This window comes from Mytilus californianus, unplaced genomic scaffold (assembly GCF_021869535.1).
Source record: "Mytilus californianus isolate M0D057914Y unplaced genomic scaffold, xbMytCali1.0.p SCAF_11, whole genome shotgun sequence".
Classification (NCBI taxonomy): Eukaryota; Metazoa; Mollusca; class Bivalvia; order Mytilida; family Mytilidae; genus Mytilus; species Mytilus californianus.
In genome coordinates, this window is record NW_026262593.1 from 28,838,956 (window position 1) to 28,860,292 (window position 21,337).

A 21,337-nucleotide genomic window follows, 5' to 3' on the forward strand; every position below is an offset into this window, starting at 1 on the left:
TTTCATTTTGTAGTACTTGGTCGATACCTCTGCTGACGGACTGCTGTGTTTATCATTCCATCACGTCATTTAAACTCTGATGAGTTGACTCATTGACAATCATAACACATCTCATTATTTTTATATTAAATTCCCTTTGACTTTACTTAACACCAGTGGTTTATTAAAAAAGTCTACAAATATTTACCAAAATTGAAAGTATCACAGTCAAATATGTTTACCTTAAGGTTCTAACAATAGTTTGGTCTATTTCTAAAAAAAAAGTTATCAAGTTATGAACCCCTGAAAAATGTCCTAAATTTTAATTCTAAGAGATTTTGACATTTTTAGTTGTTGTATTTTTCATAAAATGTTTAAGAAGAACATCGTTAACCAAAACCGAAACTGTGTAGGGAGTAAAACTACGTGTTGTCCTAATACAGATTAATTCATTTGATCTTTTTGATGAACGATGATCTCCGATGCAATATTTGACAAAAACATGTAAAGAGTAAAACAACAAAAATGCCGAACTCCAAGGAAAATTCAAAACGGAAAGTCCCTTAACAATTGTCAAAATCAAAAGCTCAAACACATCAAACGAATGGAACACAACTGTCATGTTCCTGACTTGGTACAGGCATTTCCTGACGTAGAAAATGGTGGATAAAACCTGGTTTTAAAGCTAGCTAAACCTTTCACTTGTATGACAGTCGCATCAAATTCCATTATATTGACAACAACGTGTGAACAAATCAAACAGACACAGTATGTAAAAATGTCAAAAATAGGGGTACAGCAGTCAACATTGTGTTATAATCTCAATCACTATAAAAACAAACAAATATGTCAACGAGGAAAAACAAAATGGCATATAGACAAAGCACATACAAAAATGAAACACAAAAATACAATAAACGACCAAAGCACAACAACTCAAGGGCGGGATGTACATGTACCGAGCCACGCCTAAAGGATATTACCAAAAATGGACCAAACAGTAAACGTTAATAATTTACAAAGACAAATAATGAACACTATATCAAGTAATTAAGATGATAAACAACGTCAGTACCTAGAATCTATACATCAAGACCATCATGTATCATTTGTGAAATTGATACTGAATATACTGATAATAAAATATACCATAAGGTATCAAAAGGCCATCAACACCAACACATAGCGCTCCTTTTTTGATTTCAAGGAAATATGTAATATTGTGAAACAGTATTTCAAGTCTTTAATTCAAATTGTCTTTTATTCAATTTCCAGTAGGATTTAACAAATTTCAGATATTGACTCTGTGAATGAAACTAATACAATGGAAATTGGCCAAAGAAACTAAGGTTCCAAGTTCAAATTAAGTAGATTTTGCTATATTTTTAGGTCCCGTTTGTTCATATATATCTAATTAAGTTTTCACGTATTTATGTACCCTTGTCTTTCAAATTATTTAGTTTAAAAACCCTTACGGATGTCACTACCGAAGTGCTACGACAAACATTTTTACGAAAAACTTATTCTATTCATCTGAGAAAATGGGCGTGATTTTGAAAACGCACACACGAACATCCGTACCGGTGTTAAGGACGTAAAGAAATGAAATTTTGACTTTATTGACAACGAAATATACACATTTTAGATGAAAAGTGTATTGCTATTGTCAGTTTCATTGTCTCGGTGAACAGTTGTCACATAAGGAATATTACCACAATACTAATTTCATACAAACTGTATATCATTTTTTTCAGTTTTCTTTTAAAGAAAAACTACACCTGAATATCTATCTCAATGACGTAATACTATATCCTTTATCTTCTTTTATTCACATTTATCTACCAAAATATATACCATACCTATATATATCTATGTTAGATTACAACAATCGGGTTACAAATTATGTATCACACCAATATCTTTTACATTTTTTGTAAATATCTGGAAAATTGCCAAGTGATCAATAAAGCTTAAAATAAAATATACTCTTAATGAAATTCGTTAAACAATTTTGTAAGGCAGGTAAGAATATTTACTTTCAGTATCAAATTAAAATAAAATATACAATTCTCTTATTGTATTAAGTATATTTTGTAAATTATATTTTAACGTTATTCTTTAGATAAAACTAAACTTTTTTAAACTAAATAATGCTATAATATTTGATTTATAAGTAAACCTATTACGAGACGATTTTGATTTTGAAATTATAAACCCCCCACCTAAGCAGCAATATACCAACTTCATTCATCTTCATATGGGATACACATTTCCCAACTCATTCTGTATTCAAGAGCTTGCAGATGCTTCTCAGAGTTTATAAAACGTCACCAGTGTCTGAGCAGATAGTTGATGAACCAGGGTTAGGTCAAAGAACGTCTTATCCTTTTTCTAAAAAAGGTTCATTGGAAAATACCAAGACCTTGTTGATAGATATTCCGTATCAACTTCACACATAATACATGATGGTCTTGAAGTATAGATTCTAAGTACTGACGTTGTTTATCATCTTAATAACGTGTTAAAGTGTTCTTTTATCTGTCTTTGTATAATTTTAACCTTTACTGTTTAGTCCATTTTTGGTAATATACTTTTGACGTGGCTCGGTATTTATACATCCCACCATTGTGGTAATGTGCTGTGGTCATTTTTGTATTCTTGTCTTTTATTTTTGCTTATGTACTTTGTCTATTTAGTGTCTATATGCCATTTTGTTTTCTTTGTTGATATACTTATTTGTTTTTATAGTGATTAAGATTATAACACAATGTTAACTGTACCCCAATTTTTGACATATTTACATATTATGTCTGTTTGTTTTGTTCACACATTGTTGTCAATATAATGGAAATCTATGCGACTGTCATAAAAGTGAGAAGTTTAGCTAGCTATAAAACCAGGTTTAATCCACCAATTATTTACATAATGAAATGCCTGTACCAAGTCAAGAATATAACAATTGTTTTCCATTCGTTTGATCCGTTTTAGCTTTTGATTTTGCCATTTGATAAAGGACTTTTCGTATTGAGTTTTCCTTTGAGTTCGGCATTTTTTGTTATTTTACTTTTTAAACAATTGCTATTGTAACAATAAGAGTAAATAAATTGTAAAGACACAACATTTTTTATTTCTTGTTTTTCTGTAATATTCTGTATCTTTCAGGACATGCACTTTACCTAGACTCATCATTTCGTGAGTTCCGTTTCAAGTCCAGAATATGACAGTTGTTTTTCATTCGTTTGATGTGTTTGAGCTATTGATTTTGCCATTGATAAGGGACTTTTCGTTTTGAGTCCGGTATTTTTGTTATTTTTCATTTTTCCATCAGTTTTATTTCATTTACCCATTGCATGACCCTAAAAATAACATTTGGAACTTGCTTTGATTTTGATATTAGGAAGGTAGAATATAAATGTTATTTGAAACTTTGACAGTATCTAATGTTCCTGTGTGCTTTCAGCAAAGTATAAAATAAATATAGATACTACAATATCAAAACTATTTCTTTGAATAAAACAAAAGAATACACGAAAAATGGTTAAATGATCTATTTAAGTTTGCCTTAATGTTAACAATCTTATAAATGCATTTTGGTCTGTTACTCTGTTACCAACGTAAAGATATGTTGCTGAATTCGGTTCTATTTTTCAACTATTGTCCGTCATGCTCCTTTCAAAGATGTCGCGACATGTCATTTTCAGATTCTGAACACAAAATCTGTCAGATGTAAACTTATTAAAAACACGCACCAACATTGATTTCATTTTTCCTTACGGAGTTATTTGCACAAACACTTTGCATTTTGTAATAGGATGGTCTCAGAAAACGTGAGCGATAGAGAAAATTATCGTTAGTTTTCTATGTTGTGTCTTGCGTACTGTTTGTTGTTTGTCCTTTTTTTTTAGCCATGGCGTTGTCAGTTTATTTTTGACTTGTGAGTTTGAATATCCCTTTGGTATCTTTCGCCTCTTCTTTATAATAAAGGTATATATTTTTGAGGTCAAAACACTGATTTATTAGCTTTCATTTGAAAGAAATTTGAGATTTAAGGTAGATAGGGTGTCTTCCTCCATCTTGGATATTGTAATACCTGAAAACAATCGGTCTAGATCTTTAATAGAATGTGCAAATTTTTAGAGGAGAAGGTAATTCATGTGTAAGAATTTTCATTTCAATATAGAAAATGACATGTTTTATCATATTTATGGTTGTATTTTACAAAAAACAGAAAACTTTTGTCTGATTCAATTTTTTCCAACTTTGCCACATAAGGGGAGGCAACTCAAATGTAAGGGCAGATAATTCAGATAAAGGTACTTTTACAATAGAATGTGTTAGGAATTTACCTATTTTATTATGTAGCAAGAAAACGGGTCCGGTGACCCCATTTTTTCTTTTTCATATCTGAAAGCATACTATTAAAGCTATCTTCTCATATTTTATCTCAAAATTCTATGGTGTAATTTTCGTTTTATGGCAGAAAATTGGGTTTTCTATGCATAATCTATACAAAATCTGTTAATTTTGAACAACCTGTAGCGTGAAAATAAGCCCCGTGACCCATTCTTTTTATCATTTTTTTTTAAAAAGCTTGATATAAACTACATTTTGGCAAATTATTAAAAAATTCTATGGATTATAATTTAGACACCCCATCTACCTTAATAGGGGTATATTTTTCTTTGTAATTCGACACTTTTCGCTATTGTTTTTCTATGAACAAATAAGCATTCGGCAATATACCTTATTGAAATAGTTTAAGGTCAATGGAAACAGACAAAGTTGACCTTAGAACTTGAATCTAATTATTGCTATATCTTGAACATAGTTATGGACAGAAGTAGACACTAATTGGTTACAGTAATGTCATGTGGCCTTAATAAATCGAGGAAACACCTTTCAAACCGAAGGTAATCTATTCTTCAGAAAAGTATCTTGCAACCATATACATTAGGATTAAGGAGGGAACATGCTATCAATTGGTACAATTTTCATTTTGAAACAGCCTGTATATCACTCTAAAAATCAATTTTTGAAGAAATTCTGAAGAACATGTAAGAAATCTGATTTTTTTTCTTTATTGAAGGTCTTTTCAAACAACTTTCTTCTTAAATACAATACATCATGTATTATTTTACACATTTGGCATTTCAATATTGTACATTTATAAAACTAGACACTTTCATTATACCTTCTCTTTGTCTGGTATCCGAATTTGGATTCATAGACTCCGTGAAATTGTACTTAAAAACAACCTTCCTTAAAAAAATACAAAGATACCGAAATATCCCTTCAAAAGACAAATCAGTGATAAGCACATTTTCAGTTTTGATTAATTCTGCTTTCGTTTTTAAAAAGTCGACATCAAAAAGGGAAGAACAAAACAAATCAAATCATTATTCGTACTGAAAATGACCTTTTCACTAGAATGTTCGATTTTTTGGACATATTATCAAACAATATATAATTTTATGTATAAATACTTTTATACGACATTTGCTAGCTAAATCCTCTGGTTCCATTAGCAAATAACCCTACATTCAGGAATCTAGGCGTAATAATTGTAGTGCAAAAGGTATTGTTAATTTGTACGATAAACTATTTGAAGTACAAAAAGCTTTTATGTTGTGCAACAAAACAGGACACTTCCGCAATATTCTGAATACAAAAGAACTGTGTAAGAAACTATTTTTGAGACCATAAAGAAGTATTTATCATGTTTATATAAATATATATGCTTTACAAAAAGCTATTCTCATCACGAAAAAAACTGATGTTAAGATTTTATCTACTTTTACAAGATTTACCTCATTGCTAAAAAAGAGTTGTTTATTATAAAGTGTACGGGGATCGAGTTGAAATAACGATAAACCAGTGTTGTTATGTTCCAGATTGTGTTAATATATACCCTACGTATGTATTCGGATTGAATTACAGTGCGGTTACTTATACTTTTAATAGTTTTTTTTTAATATTTGAAAAATTGCCAAATGTTGTTATCAACGGATTAATAGAGCTTGGAATAAGATATATTTTGTGAAATTCGTTAGACAATTTTGTAAAGCAGGTAAGAATATATACATTACGTATTAAATTAAGATAAAAGATTCAATTCTCTTAATATATTAAATTAATTTTGTAAATTATATTCTAACTTATTCTTTAAAAAAACTGAACCATTTTTTAACTAAATAGTGCTATAATATTCGAATTTATAAGTAACTTTACCCTTTTTAAACAATGGCGATCGTAACAATAACAGTTATCAAAATAAAAAAAGTTTGTTAAGAAACACCAATTTTTGATATCTTGCTTTTCTGTAATATTCTGTATCTTTCATCAGGACATGCACTTTATCTACTTTTATTAGATGTACCTGATTGCTAAAGAGCTGTTTATTATAAAGTGTCCGGGGACCGAGTTGAAATAACGATAAACCAGTGTTGTTATGTTCCAGATTGTGTTAGTTAAAATAATTCGTGGATTTTTGTTAAAATCAATTGAATTTCAAATCTATTTTGGTGACAGTTATGCATAATTTCTTTGTCTGATCAAAATATTTATTTTTTTTATTTTATCATTGTTCAACGGACATTATCCTCTATCATGTAACATTCCAATTATATGCCCAATGACTCCTTGGCCTTGCAATAATTTTATTAACTACAGGCTTTAAAAGGGAAATTCTTCGGCATTGTGGACTAAAAATAATTCATGACAAAAATCCCTTTTTAATCTCATATTACTGATATATTTTTTTTCTGTTTACAGTTTCTCTCAATATTTTTGATTTTTTCCCCAAAACACAAAAAGGGTAAACAATATACAGTTAAGGGCAATCACTCATATAAAGTGTCTACTAGCGTTTTTGGTAAATTTATTTGTAGGTCTTGTCTTGCTGATCCATTTTGTTTTTGAAGTGTCTATCTATCTTTTGCTGTGTTCAAGATAATAAGCAAAAACGGCAACAAATTGGTAAAAATTGACATTTAAGAGGAATAACTCAATAAGGAGTCGCTTGAAAATTTCGGCCATTTAAAAAAGTTGTAGATCTTGAGTTGCTGAATTAAAGTTTCTATCTATCTATCTATTATAGTTTTTAAGATATCAAGCAAAAACGCAAAATATTGGTAAAAATCGTTCTTTAAGGTCAATAACTCCAATAAGGAATCGACTGACGATTTCGGCAATGTTGATTTATTTGTAGGGCTTGTCTAGCTGATCATTTTTGCTACATTACGTTTCCCTCCATCTATTATAGTTTTGAAAATATTAGGCAAACATGAAAAATAATGGTAAAATTGGTAATTTAAGGACAATACTCCTATAAGTCGTCTGTGAGTTTTGATGTAAATAAACAGTAGGTAGATCTGAACATTTTGTGAACATTTTTTACCATATAAGATTTTTCTATATTTATAGCAGTTTTCAAGATAATAGACATTTTTTCATAGGTTATATGTCAATGTCGGACATGTTGTTTGGAAGAAAGGATCGGTCGGACATATTTGTTTAACTAGATACTCCAATGACGATGATTGTGGCCAAGTATCGTTAAATTTGGCCCAGTAGTTTCAGAGGAGAGGTTTTTGGAAAAATTCAGTTTAGTGTGGCATCAAAGAAATGAAGTGTCTATCTCTCTAATTTCTAAAAGATACACATGCGGATGACCCCAAATTTATCCATGTAGAGCCCCAAAATAATAAACATAAATGTGTCTAGTAAAAAATAATATTATTGATTTTATTGCCTACGTCAGAACTTCATAACTTTTTTTCGAAACGACTTCTCATGAAAAATGCAAGACTAGTTTAGTTCATGTTTAAACCTGATCAAAGAGAAGCATGAGTGGTCTGTAGAAATGTGCACATACATATCTGTATCACTTCCAAATAAAAGATTAAAATGAAAAGTTTATCAACATATAAATAAACATAAATACAATATCAAATTTATTACCGTTTATGCTTTTGATAAAATAACAGGAAAAAAAAATGAGTGAACAAAAAGACAACTGATAAGTCAAAACAATTATGTAAACTTCTTCGCCTAGCTTTAATTGGCATATCTGACAATATTTGACAGGTACGCAAATATCTAAAATCTCATCTGTTATCATCAATCAGGTCATGATAAACGGACACTTCTTTTTTTTTTGTCAATTGAAAGAGCTGTTAGTTAAAATTAACATTTGCCTATTTTCACACATATTTGTGATTGAGAAAAATTGAGCACATTCAAGTAAAACAAACATATTTACATTAAAGTTGTTGTTCATATAGACAAACATTGTAGAAAAGTTTTTTACCAAAAGGCGTAAAAAGACATTTCCGTGACGTCAGAGCAGTTTTTATTGTGGATCGAAAACCTCCTGTGTTTACTAAAACTTTAAAACGGATATGGATTATAATATTCAATCAAAAGTTGAGAGTTCACACCTTGAACTTTTTGGTGTATATTATATCCTGATTGTAATGTTCGAAAAGTGTTTCTCCATTATTTTGATACCAGTTTTCATCTTAAAATAATAAAAGGCCAGCAGAAATATAAATCTTAGTCATACATGTATTAATTACTACGTTGATAGAAAAATGTCACTTTTTGTTTTTGAAACCGGGAACATTCGAAGTTTCGACCTACTAAGTTGATAGTTAAAGAAGAACAACCTATACACAACCTTCTCAAAGGCAAACAGAAAACTACGTTGCCAAGTGCGTTATATTTACGTTAAAATATAATATGTCATGTCTTGTTATTCATTTATCCCAGTGAGTGTACTGGATATTTCTGATACTACCCAAATTAGAAAGTCTGCTTGATATCTACATCTTTTTCTTGAAATTCATATACATGGACGACAATCGTTTATACAATCGCTTTAGTTTATTAGTTTATTTATCCCAATTAATACGTGACGAGCGTGCATGTTCAAATTAAATGAACGTCATGAAAAGGGTTTTACAAATTACGAATTGATTGATTGATACAATGTGCCTGTGTTTCAACTCACGATAGATATTTTTCGCGGTGATATATCTTAAGCCAACAGAACAGTCGTCTGATTGTATTTATGAGTTTCGAACATAGGAAAACCATTGTTACTTCTTATCGTGCAAATGAACCATTAAAGTAATAAGATTTTCTTGATAATGCATATTTTTGTTTAAGTGATAAATATATATTCTCTGTAAACAGTAGATACATACACTTTTAAATCCAAAGCTGACAGTGATCGTTGTCCTTTATAATAAGACACTAGAATTTCTCACAGAAATCTTATACCAAATTTTATCAAAAACGGCAAGAGGTTTTCTTTCGGTTATGATTTTTTGCAATGACAGATCACATTTGAATGAACGTAGTTCTTTTAATACTAATACATTGATAATAGGGTTAAAGATGTCATTAATATAACATTGATTAGCTATATCAAAACTTTAAAGATTGATTACGGCAGTATGATTTTACCTGTAAAATTTAATTTAAAATGGTATATAACGTCAATTTAGTTAGTGTAATATTATCATAAAGATAAAGTAATAAAGGACAAGGGCATCCCCGGATTTGTACTCGCATGAGCAAACCGACAAGTGTCACATGAGGAGCAGGAACTGCTAACCCTTTTGGTAGCTCATGAGTTCACCACTATATTGGTTGGGAACGTATTGCTTGAGTTTCCTATTTAGTGTTTTATCGTTTTTCGTTTTTTGCCATAGTGTTTTCAGTGTTTAGAGTAATTGTCATTCAAATCTTTTATTTTGCTTTCACAAACTAATTGATACAGGCTTTTCTCAAAATGTTGCTTGCGTTGAGTGTTTTTGACAAATATTTACATGCATGTTTTTAATCTAAAACAAGACCACTATTTAAAATTTTTTATTTTGTTCTTATTCATTTATTTGTGTATTTTCATTTTCATTTTAATGAATTTTCTAAGGGCATTGCAAAAAAAATTAGACAGAAGATACAAATCTCATAGTTCAAAGACAAAAAGGCAAACAAAAAAAGAAAAACGACAAAAACACGAACAGCAGTCTGAAACACACAACATAGAAAACTAAAGAATGAGCAACACGAACCCCACAGAACAACGGGGTGATGTCTGGTGCTCCGGAAGTGAAAGCAATCTTGTTTGAAATGTGAAACCCGTCGAATTACTCATGTATGTACGAATTCGGTTGTGTCACGTTCAAGGAAAAGAGGTCGGAATTGTGGTTACGGATACTGTATGTGTATTCATTTTCGTGAGTACCAGTTATCGTGGATTGAAGAAACATTGTCTTGGTTATTTGATTTCGTGGTTTTGCAAAAGTTTGTATAAAAGCCATAGAAAATCTATTCTTCCTTGAACATTTAACGTCAAGGTTCCATATATCCACTATGTCAACAAAATTGGCACCCCATGAATAATAATGAATCTACAGTATTCCATAGAGGTCAACCAGCTCGAGATAGCGTCCGTAAAATTTGTGAAAGGATGACTTCAACTTTACTATTTTATTTATCATTTGGAACCGTTGATGTATTAGCTATTTTTGCAAGTAGCAACATTCTATCAAGGAATTCAAGCTCTTGAATATCGTATTAACTAGATAAACTAGGAGATATATACTTCATATGGAGGCACTGCTGGAATGTGGTAACATAAATATGGAAAGTTTACAATTCGGAAGCTGAAATCAATTCTTTTGTCGTAAATGTATTTCTTTTTATCTCAACCTAAACTTTATTGTAAATTTCTATATGATAGTCAATATATGAAGCATACTTTACGGTATCAGTGTTATCCATCCCTTGTTTCAAGTTTGATGGGATAGATGCGGTCAATGTAGTAACCAACCTTTGAATTATTTAGTAAGAGGATATCATCTATAAAGCGAAACGTAAAGTTAAATGACAATGCTGGTTTCTTTTTATTCTTTCTAAGAGGCTCCTATATGAAGTCTGCCTCATGTGCATATAGGAAAAAGGTCGACAAAACGAGGAGCACAGTTGTTCCCATAGGAATGCCGACTGTTTTTTGAAAACTAAGTGGTGCAAACGTAACAAATATGTTATCAATAAAGAAATCAAGCATCTTGACACTGACAATATCAGTTTCAAAGAATGTTTTGTTTGAACTAAAGATTTTTTTTTACAAAGTGTAATTTATCCCTTTAAAAAAACAGATAGTATATCTACGTAAACCACTTTTTGAAAGAAAAAGATTTAGACCGATTCTGTCAATCTGTCTCTTAGTTTTGCATGGGAATACTTGTGTTTAGGGTTCATAGGGCAAATATTTTAGATGTCTTTGCAAGATTGGAGGGACTTAGATTGTATGTACTCTAACAGATCTTTGGAATTTTAGTAATCACATCTGATTCATACCACCCCTAAAATAGGCAGTTTTACAACTCTAGGGCTATTGATTGCTAATACAAATAGTTTGGTAGGAGGTTTCGTAGAGCACTTGGCAGAAACAAAAATATGACATTGTTTGTATGGAATCTTGTGTAATTTTGGTATCATGATCGGATCTTTCAGCGCTGTTTTTGATTTTTGTGTAAATTGTATTCCGGTGTATACCAGCCGATATTAGATGCTAGGACGGTATTTATTCATGTCAACTCGTACTGTTTTTAATCTTGCTTTCAGAAATGGCGAACATTCTTTGATATTGTATTACTAATTATTTCTTTATGTGTTTCCGTGTGTTTGTTGTTTATTTTATTGGTATTATAGAGTTGAGTGCGTTTTTGAAATAAATGTTGTTATTGTACGTCCTTCTATTGTTCAATTGACTAGTTTTACCCCCCAAAAAAATGTATAACCTGTTTAGCGACAGAAAGCCATGTCAGTGGTTGTATTTTTTCAGATCGTAATGTTTTAGCCCTCTATGGGATTTAGGTTGGATTGCCGATTTCTTATATATTCTCTGTTAAATTTATTTACAGCTTTTAGTACTGGACTTCTTTACGAATTGAGTATCTACTCTATTATTTAAACCCTTATAAAGACCTCAAAATATTTTCACATTTTTGGCTAAGAGAATAGAATAAAAAAGAGTGTAAATTAAAATTTACACATGAAATACCATTTTGATAATAAATGCTGTTACTGAAATATTTTACAGAAACTGAGGATAGAATGTTAAAATGGAAATGGATAGTCGTACAAAATCATATACCAAATACTATGCTGAAGAACAAATGAAAAACCGTATGATGTCGCCTCTAGCGGAACCAAACCACTACCCGCCATTAACAGATAACACATCAGAAAGAATTTATATCGTGGCATTAAATTGGCTGTCAAATGTCGCTGATATATACTTCATGAAAAACGACAATTTGGTGAAAGTTGATCTTGTAACTATATTTGCTACGAAGCTACTGGTATACTTAAAAGACTTGTTTGGTTTAATTGATCAGCAATCGTGTCACTTTGTTCGAAATGTAAAGATAATAGACGCCAAAGAGGTTAGACCAGGCGATATTATTTTTACACCGGATCACAATTATGTTATTGTCAAAGCTGTAAAAAGCAGCCATAACAACAATAGGTCATCGGATTGCAAACGAATAAGTATAGAAGTAGTCCATGCAGTAAAAACCAATTTGCTCGCTTCAAAGACGATTTCAAAGACTACATTCTCGTCTACATCAGAACAGGCAATTGTTGCTGTTAGTACTAACAAAGAGGTTCAAACACGGATCAGATTTGTTGATGCAGCTCTGCGTTCAGTTGGAAATATTTTACTGCACCGCTCAAAAAGTCTTGAATTCTTAGAGGTTAGTATAAACGTGATTCCAAATATCCCCAAAGGGTGACTGTGTAAAAAAAGAAATTTGGTTATTTTGGTCCACTTTCGACCGGCAATTAAACTATTGCAAAATTTGGACGTCAGTTTAGTAGTGTACGCAGCCACGTCCGGTCTGAATGGGGACGTTAAATCCGATGCCTCGTGTAGAGGGAGTGGCACTTCCTACAGATAAACAAACTTATAGTGCATAAAGTCAAATGTACCGTCTATAACAAATCTCTTATAATTAAGGAGTGTTTATACTAATTCCTATCGTGTGCATGAAGTTTAAGGCTCATCTCACTAATTTAAAGAAATATTTCTACTAAAGTTATGGCCAAACAGACAATTGACTGGATTAATCAATAAATTTCTTCACGGTTCATTAATGATTTTTGTAATTTGTAATAATCGTCTGAAACAAAGATTAAATAGAAAAAAATATCCAAAAAAGTGGTAAAATATGAGATCAAATTGCCACCTAAATCAAGTATACTTCCAAATTTCTCCAATTTGCAGTCGAATGATTAGTCCACGAAGTGGTGTATTCCTTTTAACATGTCATGCAGCTTTGAAACAGTAGAAACAGTTAATTTTTTTTATATAACATTGACTGTTTGAGGCATGCGTACTAAGAAATAATATACAGTAATCCTTATCCAAAACAAATTCACGCAAGATGCAAATGATTATTTGCACATTTCCAAAACGAATATGCTTGGCAAAACGTATGCACTATGTTATTTTGTAAAATTTTGTAATATTGTCAAAGTAAAAAAAAAACAATTCTCTTATTTGACGCTACTTAAGATTTAAAATGGTGAAAATAAATTGTACAAAAAAGTGAACACACAATGTATATTCTTACCTTTGCAGGAATCCTATGACATTTGCTCATTACAAATTCGACATAGAAGAATTTTAAGCTATAAAGAATTAAAACCAGGAGACATTATTCTGTTCACAAATAAAAATCTGATTCGAAGAGGTATTGTTGTAAACATGAAAAATGCACCAAACAATGTTCTTCATGCCAGTCTATATCATATCACCGATAGCGGATTTGTAGCTGAAACAGAAAGTGCATACAATTTAGATCAAGTATCACTAGTACAATATGTGTACAACGATTTGGATTCAGTCATACGTAATCGGGTTCTATATACGGCAGACCAAACTAAAGGAAAACGAGCATTCCAGCCATCTCCATTGATGTCAATGAAGTTCGTTTTGGGATGCATGTCTGGTGACTTTGTTCTGTCAAAGTAAGTGATCATTATTGAAACAATTTAAAGTACAGATTATAAACATAACGGCAAACGTTATCCAGTTCTTCTCAAAATAGCATGCGAACATTTAAATTTAAACCATTTCAACAAAAGTAAAATTATCGAAATATGATTCCTTTTTAGTGACCATTTTGTTCGAATAAAACAGATTTACAGTTGTGCACAAGTTGAATTACTAAACAATATTAATTGTTGTCCTGATAAAAGATTGAAGCTTTTTAGAGGTTTCTGAGTAAACAGAATTTAGTTTATAAGGTTGCACTGTATCATTCACAGGGTTAGAGAATTGTATGAACCTTTAGGCAACTTTTTTCCAACATGCATTTTAAAGATACACGTTATTCCAGTTACCGAAAAAGGAAATAATGGGGTACTATAACCAAAACCAGTCGTCGTGTCGTGAGGAATAGAAAGACTCAACAAAAGCAACACAAAAAACCTTTGATCGCTGAAAAAATATACAAATTCAAATCAATGTTTACGTAACAGAAACCAATGTACATAAAATTCAATATCATAATAATATAAAAACAATGAATTAACAACAGTATAAAACAAATACATGTCTTAAAATACATCGTCAAACTAAAACAAACTGAGACTGTTTTAAACATATAATGTATATGCAGTATAGATAATAAAGAGCATAAACATGTGAGTTTCTTCTCTCTTATAAAGGTGACTGCTTTTCTAATAAAATAAATTACAAACCATTATGATTTTCATTTTGGGTTTGTCTATGGTTTCATTCGATTAAACACTGGTATCAAATGAATTTTCATATTTGAGTTTCTAAGATTCAAAACCCTCACAGATGACATGTTTATTCTGTCAGCTTAATTTTGTTTCTTAATTTTTTCCATAACATTCCATTGTAGTAATCTTAAAATATTGTCATGTGGAGGTATTCTCTTTTATAAAAAACAACAATTGATTTTAGTTTATATCTTACAATATGATTGCAATTGTTTCAGACACTTACGAGTCTTCATAGGTCTACAAGAAATAAAGTTGAAAACATGCGCGTTCAAAAGAGTGGAAAACATTGCAAAATGGATCGAAAAAAACACTAGTTGTGACATTCGTGATGAAATAAGAAGCAGAATTTCAGATATAGACTTCAATCCAATAATATGTGTCCTTTCCAACACAGATGGAGAAACAAAGCCGTTCAAATTATTTGATAATTCCGACATCCTCGAAATGAAAAATGCGACGTTCACATCTTTGCATAGAGCCAAAGAAAAATTCATGTACAAATGCAGACTCAAAAATAAAAAGGGGAAACCTATCATTGCTATTTTGATGCTTACGACTAATGAAACACATCATTTATCTGAACAGGTGAGTAATAATTTTACTTCATAAGTTTATAAATTCAAATAAGCATTGATTTCGAAAGTATAAAAATGAGGTTATAAATCTGAAGGTCCATAAAGAAATAGATAATAAATAAACAGTGTATTTATGAATTTATTTGACGTGTTACAAAGTAAAACAAATTGAAACTATTGAACATAAAACAGTTCAGTAGTCATGTTGCATAAATTAGTTTGTATTAAGCTTTGGACGCACAAAATACATAAGGTGTTATTTTTATTAACTATTCCCCGATGGTTTTATCCGATCAGTAGCAAGCGCTTCGTTTCTGACTAGATTTATTACATGTTCTAAAATTCCACGTTGATAAATTAAGAAAATATGAAAAAATAAGGTTGAAACTCCCTAAGGCTAATTAAGCTGACGTTAGAAGAATTTGGCTATTCTTTTAAGGTCCTTTTGGTCAATAAGCATATGCTTATGTTTGAGCGTTCTGGATGAAGGTAAATCACGAAAAACGCTTCGGAAATTTATAAGATGTTATTCTTATTTGCATGTTAAAATCTAGTTTCATTTTCAACTCGGCATAAGTATTTCACATCCCATGATGTTCAAATAAGAGATTTAAGGAATAAACGTCAACACCTCAACAGCAATTGAAACAAAAACATTAAATAAACTAAGCAAAAACCAAAAAACTAAAACAAAAAAGAAAGAAAAATATCATTTATAACAAAATGAAATACAAAACATTTGATCAATAATTAAAATGAGTTTTCTATGTTGAAAGGATAAAAGTATGGTAGATCTGCTGAAGGAAGCGCAAGATTTAATTGACAGTGATGTAATCTTTACGATTCAGAGGACACAAGTGCAGCATGATTTTGATGTTCGAAAAGAAGTCAGTGAGGCTATTCAAAAGCGTCTGATGCCTTCTTCAGTACAAAACACAATATATCCAAATGTTTTCTTTGAAGACGATTCTGACATACAGAAGCGCATTGCATTATTAGTCGAACAGATAATAAACAGACAAATACAGCAACAAACAAAGTTTCTTGAAACTTTACAAAATGAAAAGGCAGACAATGGAAGAGAAAAAAGAAACAACATAGCGGAATATGCAAAACAAATGAAGAGGCTATGTTCTTTTGTTCCATCAGAGAAAATGGATGCTTATTCCCGACACAAAATTGAAGTCGTATTACAAAGGTAATAATCATGAATAAAAGGAGATAGGTAAACATTAATAAAACAGAAACCCTAAATCAAATTTAAAAACACTTACAGGTTGATACTAGTTCCTTTTTTGTTAGCATAAATAATTAGCTGTTTAGATTACGAAACAGGACGATATATAGATTGAAACCTTTTCTCGTAAACTATGATTCTGATAAAGTTTTGGATAATAAAGGGTAACAAAGCAAATAATCAACAACATTAATAAGTAAGACTAAAACGGGGGACAATCAAATGTTAGAAGTCAAAGACGGGTACCTTAACCAAATTCAAAAATATAAATAACATTTTTAATATATAAAAAGTGTCATACGTAGGTTAATTTGCGTGAAAACCATTGAGCAATATGATATACAGCAGGAAAAGACGTGAAAAGTAGACGCTTAGTTCCTGCTTGCAGTTCTAATAATGACGGTTGTAGCTAGGTATGTTAGATATAAAACGTCTTTTTTTGTTTATTCTTTATGGATGATCGCATTGCATTTTAAATAGAAAAGTACATAAACTAGTTAATGCTAATTACCTTTCTCATTATCTACTAAAGTGTTTGTCAAAATCGCAGAAAGTGGGTATAATGCATTTTAGGCCAGTAATTACTATCAGAAATAAACTGACAATTCCGACTATCTTGATCGGTTTGTAGATTTATGATCATGATAGTTGTTTTCATTTTGTCCTTATCTTCTATTTTTTGCCCCGAGCGGAAATAATGGTAAATATCATTAAAAGAGATGACTGACAGTTTCGGCTTTTTTGACTTAATTGTAAATTTTTTTGGTAATTTTTTCTGTTTATAGTTTTTCCTTATCTGCTATCAATTTCACTAAAAATGCAAAAATGGATAAAAGCATCATTAAGGGGCTTTTCTGGAGTCGACTGACAATTTCGGCAATTTGACTTATATGTAGATCTTGTCTTGCTGATCATTTTTCATATTGAAAGTTTAATTTCAAGGCAAAATACAAATATCCATGTCGGCCATATTGGTTTTGAAGGTGGTATAATCGCACACATTTTTGTCGAGCCTGCGAATTCTGTCGCAGAAAGCGAGACATAGGGACAGTAATTCGGCGGCGGCGACGGCAGCTTTAATAAACTACTTAAAAGCTTAATAGTTCAGAAGAAAGAAGACCTGAAAGTTTAGAAGAAAGAAGACCTGAATGCCTCAAAATTTGTATATAGATGCCTTATGTTATGAAGTTTCCGTCTGCAAAATATGTCCAGTGTTCTTGACCTTATTTTCATGGTTCATTGACTAATTGGAGTAAAAGTTTAGATTTTTTTTTGTAATATTAATGTCTCTCTTATAATAAGTAATATGATAACTATATTTGATGTTTTTGTACCTTGCAAGGTCATCATGCCTATCAGACAGTTTTTACTTGACCTCGACCTCATTTCATAGATCAATAAACCAGGTTAAGTTTTCGTTGTCAAGTCCATATCTCAGATACTATTAGCGATAGGTCTACTATATTTGGTGTATGGATTGATTGTAAGGTGTACATGTCCATCTGGCAGGTGTCATCTGACCTTGACCTCATTTCATGGTTCAGTGGTTAAAGTAAAGTTTTTGTGTTTTGGTCTGTTTGTTTAATACTGTTTGCAATATGTCAATCATAATTGGTGTATGGAAATATTTTACGATGTATATCAGTCTAGCAGGTTTTAGTTGACCTTGACCTAATGTTTACGGTTCATTGATCAACGTTATTTTTTTGTGTTTTGATCTGTTTTTCTTTAACTATAAGCACTAGATCAACTATATTTTATGTAATTGTTCATTGGTCAATGTTGAGTTTTCCGAGTTAAGTTTGTTTCTTAGATGTAATATGCAGTAGGTCAATTTTATTTAAAGCATTGACTGACTGTAAGGTGTATATGTCTGTCTGGCAGGGTTCATCTGACCTTTACCTCATTTTCATGGTTTATTGGTCAATATACATTTTCATGGTTTGGTCTGTTTTTTGCAATTTTTGTATACTATAAGAAATAGGTCAACATATTTGTGTATGGTGGTTATGGAATGATTGTAAGGTGTACATGTATTTCTGGCTTGGTTTATCTGATCTAGACCTCATTTTCTTTGACCATGTTAAGTTTATGTGATACTTGTAGTAAAACTTTATATTTAGGACTATCAACATAAAATCAATGTTCAGTAAAGCAGGCGAGACATTTCAGCGTGTGCACTCTTGTGTTAAACAAGATACTCCAATGATGATTGCGGTGAGTTTGGTTCAATTTGACCGAGTAGTTTCAGAAGAAAAGACTTTTGTAAAAGTTATCGTACGCCAAGTGATAGCAACACTCACACTGATAATTTGGGGCAGATGAGTTTATAAAAAGAAGTTATAATGTCTAATCTTTTATCATTATAGAAACCCTGATGTCTCTGCATTTTCATATAAAATGGGAAAGATGCAAATTTTTGCGAAAGATGATTCAGCTCTCCGTGATTATGTTGCTCAATTTATATCAGAAAATAATCTTGAATTGGAAGTAAAACCATGGCCAGGTGATCCAAGAGTGGATAATTATCATTTGAAACAAGGGAGCAAAATAAGTAGAACAACTGACCATAGTCATGAATACGGAACGCTTGGATTGTTTGTTCGTGATGCTGTAGGGAATACATACTTTACAACATGCGGACATGTTATTCCTAAAAGCAAAGAGGCATTTACGGAAACAGGAGGATACGCCGTTGGAAAAAGTTTATTTGCACCAGAACAAACTCGCTTTTCGCTGGTCAACACCCTTGACTTATCTCTTGTTCGTGTGTACAAAGAAAAAGAAGAAATCTGTAAGTTTGGATTGCGAAATCCCGATGACAAATTAATAACTGGATCCGTGTCGGCAGCAGATGCCTGTGAAATGGAAGATATGAAGGTATATAAATGGGGGGCTAGCACACAACTAACAAGAGGAACTTATAAAGGATCAATTTGCGTCAAAAAGGGTGAAAAGTTTGATAGTTGTATTCATTATATTGAAGGAGCCATAGACAAGAGTAAATTTGCAAAGGAAGGAGACAGTGGATCTTTAATATGTTTTGAAGCAACAGGTTCGCCGCAATTTCCCGGTGATACTGCAGCTTTTATTTTTGTAGGTAAATGTAATGGTGAGGAGTACGTATCTGTTGAAAACGAATCTTTTCCAGGATATTGTTACCAAGTGTCCGATGTTTTTAATTGTTCGATTGAAGAAATTGGAAATCTCGAACCTATTTTTCAACCAAACAATAGTAATGGCACAGGAAGTATTCAGCAAGGATCAGAACTGTGTTCCGGTGACTAAGTATGAAATAAAAACAAAAACGACAGGAGATACCAAAAGGATCACATACTTATAAACTCATTAATAGATATAAGCCAACCTTTTATTTGTTTCAAAATCTTGTTAAATGATACATTTGTTTTATAAAAAAATTAGTATTGTACTTGTTTTATTTTCAAATAAAATGATACCAAAAAAAAAGAATGTTTCATCATAAAAGTAAAGAGTCGTAGTAAGATTGCCAAAAACATATTTTTGCAGGCAGGTACCGACGACAACCATGAGATTTTAACTTTGGACTACAGGGTTCATCAGGCACATACAAAATGTGACTAGGTAAAACATGTTTGTGAGTGCGTTACCCTTCCTAGCTTTTGGACAATGGTGTAACAGTATACACCTATTGACCGGGTATGAGGGTAATAGCAAGTTTGTTGTCCCTGAGATACCAAATATTGCTCGAGGCGAAGCCGAGGGCAATAGTTAGTTTCAAAGGGACAACAAACTTGATATTACCCTAATAACCAGTCATTAAGTGTTTTATTATACCGAACAGAACAACTTTCTAAAAAGACTACATACACCACTTGAAAAAAAAATGATCACATAGACATGTACAAGATGAACTATCAGGTTTTTTTTCCCTGTGTGGTATTTGTCAATAATCTATTTACTGTAATCAAGACCAGGAATCCTTGTGTAAAAATTGCCGTGCATATGATCAACATTAGCTAAAATATTTTACCGTACACCAAAGCAATCCCAGATTATGAAGACGACGACAGACCAATACCATACATTACATGTTTTAGTTCTTAAAATATGTCGCGTAGATTTTCTTTTTCAATTGCTTCTGGTAAGTAATATATTAATTTGAAATCACGACAAATACATACAGATTATAACGTTTACGATATTTCAGAGTTTTACGTTGCCAAGCGCACAAATCCAAGCAGAATAGTCGATGACGTCAATGTTGTCCAATGAAAAATTAGTATGAAAAAGTACGGGAAATATGTTTATAAAACTATTGACCGGGGTTATAGTCTTTGAAACTATTGACTGGCAAATAGTCTGTGGAATGAAATAGCAGAAATATTTCATTCTTTTTTATATAGAAAAAACATACTGAGGTATAATAATACATCATATTAAGTACAGACAGTAAAATCCGTTTGAAAAGGGCTTAGTTTATTATATCGATCCTTATCGGTACTAAAAATACGACTGACAAAATGATAAAAGACACAAAATACCGACGTAAGAGTACTCGGAGTAAATTAAACGTGATACAAAGTTCAATATCAACTAATAGATAGACAAAGATTTATAACTCAATCAGTACACCTCCAGGACATCATAAGCAGTTTAGAAATAAAATGGTAACCTTGGCCAATATCAAATAGAATAGAGAATGGAAACGGGGATTGTGTCTAAGAGAAAACAA

At 31.4% G+C, this 21,337-nt stretch overlaps 1 protein-coding gene across 2 annotated transcripts; it reads left to right on the plus strand.

Annotated features, from left to right (window-relative positions):
* Nucleotides 1-1,956: 1,956 nt before the first annotated feature.
* Nucleotides 1,957-20,094, plus strand: LOC127719848 (uncharacterized). 2 transcript variants are annotated; one of them, XM_052226171.1, is made up of 6 exons: nucleotides 1,957-2,001; nucleotides 12,095-12,752; nucleotides 13,640-14,028; nucleotides 15,027-15,396; nucleotides 16,163-16,584; nucleotides 18,993-20,094. In XM_052226171.1, the coding sequence occupies exons 2-6, from the start codon at nucleotides 12,117-12,119 to the stop codon at nucleotides 19,909-19,911; spliced, it is 2,736 nt and encodes a 911-aa protein (XP_052082131.1). In that variant the 5' UTR covers nucleotides 1,957-2,001; nucleotides 12,095-12,116; the 3' UTR covers nucleotides 19,912-20,094. The 2 variants fall into 2 exon arrangements, with proteins under 2 accessions (XP_052082131.1, XP_052082130.1); XM_052226170.1 differs by lacking the exon at nucleotides 1,957-2,001 and adding an exon at nucleotides 5,901-6,046.
* Nucleotides 20,095-21,337: the final 1,243 nt, after the last annotated feature.